Genomic DNA, 3,994 nt, shown 5'->3' on the forward strand with positions numbered 1-3,994 from the left:
CGAACTCTCTACATCGCTTATCGCACTCAATAGAAACACAGTGGCGTAGCGGAAAATAAGACGTAGGCATTGAACATTTTATTACTTTTAGGTTTCGGTTTGCTTAGATAATAATATATTTTTACAGACTTTTGAGTACTAAGCAAGTAGTAGTATAAGCAATTTTTGGCGCGATCATTATTTGAAAAGTTGTGGAGTTATATAAATATAATAAAAATTAAAATAATAGACACCACTAAGTTGATTTTCGCACGCACTGACAGTTTGCATTATGTTTAGCAATAAATGAACAAGAGTTTGAGGATGTAATAAGTAGTCAAGTAAACCGGAGTTAATTGATTTAGTTTCTCTGAAGACACACTTTGCTTATAAACGTAAGCTATTTAACTTGTATTCCACAACTTAACATATGCCCAAACATACATATGAACAAAACACACATGAATTTACCACATTTGTGCTGCGGAAAAAAGTTGCTTATACGCCCCCACCAAAACAATGGAATTGTAAGGTTTGCTACTCTGCTTTTTGTATTTTTATTTAAGCGATAACTGATAATTATAATTAGTTAGCGGAACTCTTGTTTGTTTCGGTTATATAACAGCCAAATATATAATCTCTCATTTAAAGAGTTTTATCACCATTTTATTATCCGAGYATTCTCTATTTATACCAACTGCTTGTTCGATTTGCTACACTCSAAGGTTTAGCTTTCGCGAATCAAAAACAGACATATTATTAGAATTCCCATCRATTTCCAGTCTTAAAGGGTCTCTGTGCCGCTTTTTACTAATTTCAAATAAGCCGCTGTTCATCAAATAAGCCCAGCCAAGCTGGCGATGTATTAATTATGGGTTGTGGGGGAATACGGCTGTTTGTTTAAGTTAGAAGCACGCAAAACAAAGTAAATACCAAAAGCACACAGCTCCAAAAAAAACAAAAAAAAACAATATTAAGAATCGCAACCAGCGTTATAAGAGATTTGTTTCGCAAGAAAAAAACAAACTCAGAAAAATTAGGGAGAATTGTGCAAACAATAATTAATATGTGTATACAAACCAATAAACAAACGCAGCGGCTTTACATACCTGCCATATTTGCTGATTTGGTTATTGCTTTTCGCTAGAAACTTATTTGTGAGTGCAAATGTACACGTGCAGAACACGCTAAGTACACATACGATAGTTTTGGTARGCAGTGAGTGCCGGCCACTCGTTTCAGAAATGAACGAACGAACTGAAATTCCAATGAAAGTTTCAAGCGGTCCCACTGCTATCGCGAGTTGTGGGGGCATACGCGCGGAATTCACAWGAATTTTTATGACACATTTGTATTTATGTGTGTGTGTTTGTGTGCAAACGCATCGGCTAGACATACAACGCGCTCGCGATCACGTATGCATTGCCAATAGTGAAGTAGAAAGAGTTGGACGCCGCCTGCGAGGGTCGAAATTAGGGAAAATAGCAGTAAATTGCATAACAGTACTGACATATAGTATGCATATGTATATATGTATTATAAATAAAGTCTCCGGAAATCTGACTGATTAAGTGCAAAACAAAATTGCTGTTTCTACTACTAAGCGAACGATTGGCAAGAACTGGCGAACGCAGCGGGTCCCTTTGGATTGCCGAAGTTGTGCAAGGCGTTGGATTAGGCGCCTCGACGCGTTTGCTAAGAAATAGGCATTTCATTAAAGCGATATTGTTGTTGTAAGCTGGCAAAAGCATTTACATTAAAATAAAACARCAACAAAAACACACACAAGAAGGTACAAGCGTCAGCTTTCGATTTGTTTGTACACACAAAAGACCTTCAAAGGACCTTCAACAGGTACAACTGTACGCACATGCCCAGCCACCATCCACCCAACCATTCGTAGAGTAACGGTATAAAAATACCATGCATGTATGTACATATGTGTGTGTAAAGCGGAGGCGACAGTSAAGCATAAAAGTAGCGCATTGGTAATAGGAAATATCCTCGTAATGACGGTCGTAAAAAAGCTCAACAATAAACAAACGTTGCTTGAATTTTATAAGCAAAGATTTTACGCACACACACACACACACACCTACTCTTAAAACTCGAATGCTCACACATAGTACATACTAAATAGATATTTTGTTTGCATTTGAAATGTGCTAGCTGATTCATCGCTGGCGTGGTGCGCTACACCGCTGTTATACATGTTTACAACACAAACGAAAGTACAATATTTGTTCAATATACACTCAGTCACTCATTCCCGATGCCAAGAACAACCGCTTTCATACGTCATACATAAGCTTATCGAAGTTCGTACACCCTCTTGATGAAGTCACACAGTCGCGGCGTGTGTGTGTGTGCCCCCACWTAGCAGCTGTTCGTTTGAGAGCTTTCAGCCGTTGAGCTTTGCCCACAGCYAGCAACCAGCATTGCCAGTTGCGTTTTTTTCTCAATCAAATTTTTTGAAAAACACTTTTCTTTAACAAGTTTTCACTTACCTACAGTTTTCTTTCACTAATTGTTTGTGCATAWAAATCAAGTTGCGAAAAAGACTTTGAATTTTTGTCAACACAACAATTTCCAATACGTATATACAGTTCAAACTTTTAATAATTATAATGAATGAATAAATTTCGTTTTGATTTCGAAAATGTCAGTTTTTCAAAGGCAATGTATACGTTTGGCTTAAGATTATGGTTAAAAGTTGTTTTGCTGAAAAGTTATTTATTCGAAAGATTTTTGTGTCGTCATGCTGTTAAGTGTCCTTAAATAAATCTACTCGTAAATGAAAATTTAATTTTTTAGATACTCTAGCGATCTTCGCTTATAATTTAGAGTGCAGCACAAGCCGTTTATTAAAAAGGGTTGAAGGAAATCCTTGTGAAGTAAACATTTTTATTACTTTCCGAATTTCGTCCACCTTTAGAATAAGAAGTTTCGGGCARACAAAGTAACGTGAACTTTGTTGAACTTCTTAACACCGTAATACTTATTTTAGTTATTATGAATCCATTACCTTGATAAAATATACTCACCTATTATTATGTACACTCAAATAATACAAATTTAGCTTAATAGATAAATAATTTAATTATTTATTGAATCTATGTTTTTAGCATAAACATGAGTGTCTTAATAATTACACACACCGACGACGATGACATTGATTATTTGTTTTGGTTTTTTTTTATGTATTTTTAGGGTGTATTCTCCGAGGTTGTGTTTTCAAAGTTTACACCGGAGCTTGTATGTGTGTTTGTTTGTAAATTAAACTGGAGGGCCAAAGGAAGAATTACAATAATCAGCGGATTTCGCAAAACCACCCCTGATGCAGTTAACACGTACTTGTCTAGAGTGTGTGGGAGTGTATTTTCGCTCATGTGCAAACAATTTCAATTTTATTTGAATCAAATCACAAACAATTATAGGCGTTTAAATAACATTTGTTTCTTTGTCTACTTCATGGTATTCTGCGTTGTTTGCTGCAAATTGTAATAGTTAAGATAGTTTTTTGCTGTTGTAAATATAATTGAAATGAAATAATGATGAAATCCTGTCGACCAGCAATCCAGCCACATATTGCGCTTATAGGCGAACGCACCACCCACCAACCCACCGGCCGAGCGAGCAATCAGCTGACACGGTACTGCGTCCGCAGTAATGGCAATGATGACGGCGTAAGCGATGAGCGCGACGAAGCATTTACCGCGGCAGCGAACACATTTCGCACGAGCTCAATTCGCCCGGATTAATGAAGGTGCAGTGATTGCATTGCCACTGACTATTCGTACCGCCGGCACCAGCACCACCAGCGGCGGCGGCCCCCGCATTGGAAGCGGCAGTTGTACTGCCCGCAGAGTGAATGCTAAGCAAGAAAATAGAAAAAGAAGAAAAAAAAAAAAAACAAGGAATCAGAATAATAAAATGGCAAAACGGCAACACCACCCACCGCGAGCACGACGATGTGCTTTGGCTTGTGGTGGTCAAGTGGCGCACTCAACTACTA

At 37.5% G+C, this 3,994-nt stretch overlaps 2 protein-coding genes across 3 annotated transcripts in view; both read right to left on the minus strand.

Moving 5' to 3' along the window:
• Positions 1-2,586, minus strand: part of LOC108973459 — a 39,796-nt gene extending 37,210 nt beyond the window's left edge. The window contains exon 1 of one of the 2 annotated variants that reach the window (XM_018940727.1): positions 2,487-2,586. Coding sequence is in view for 1 of the 2 variants with exons in the window: in XM_018940726.1 (XP_018796271.1) it covers positions 1,089-1,095 (7 nt within the window). In the remaining variant the exon portion in view is untranslated. Of the gene's footprint in view, positions 1-1,088; positions 1,111-2,486 lie in introns of those variants that run through there. The other variant, XM_018940726.1, reaches the window with a different exon arrangement.
• A 752-nt stretch (positions 2,587-3,338) lies between these two features.
• The window catches only part of LOC108973479 (nuclear protein localization protein 4 homolog), a gene marked incomplete in the record, with an annotated part of 62,565 nt that continues 61,909 nt past the window's right edge, over positions 3,339-3,994 (minus strand). Inside the window, 1 exon segment of the mRNA XM_018940777.1 lies at positions 3,339-3,853. Within this exon segment, the coding sequence (XP_018796322.1) occupies positions 3,691-3,853 (163 nt within the window).

This window comes from Bactrocera latifrons, unplaced genomic scaffold (assembly GCF_001853355.1).
Source record: "Bactrocera latifrons isolate USDA-ARS-PBARC rearing strain unplaced genomic scaffold, ASM185335v1 scaffold_48, whole genome shotgun sequence".
Taxonomy (NCBI): Eukaryota; Metazoa; Arthropoda; class Insecta; order Diptera; family Tephritidae; genus Bactrocera; species Bactrocera latifrons.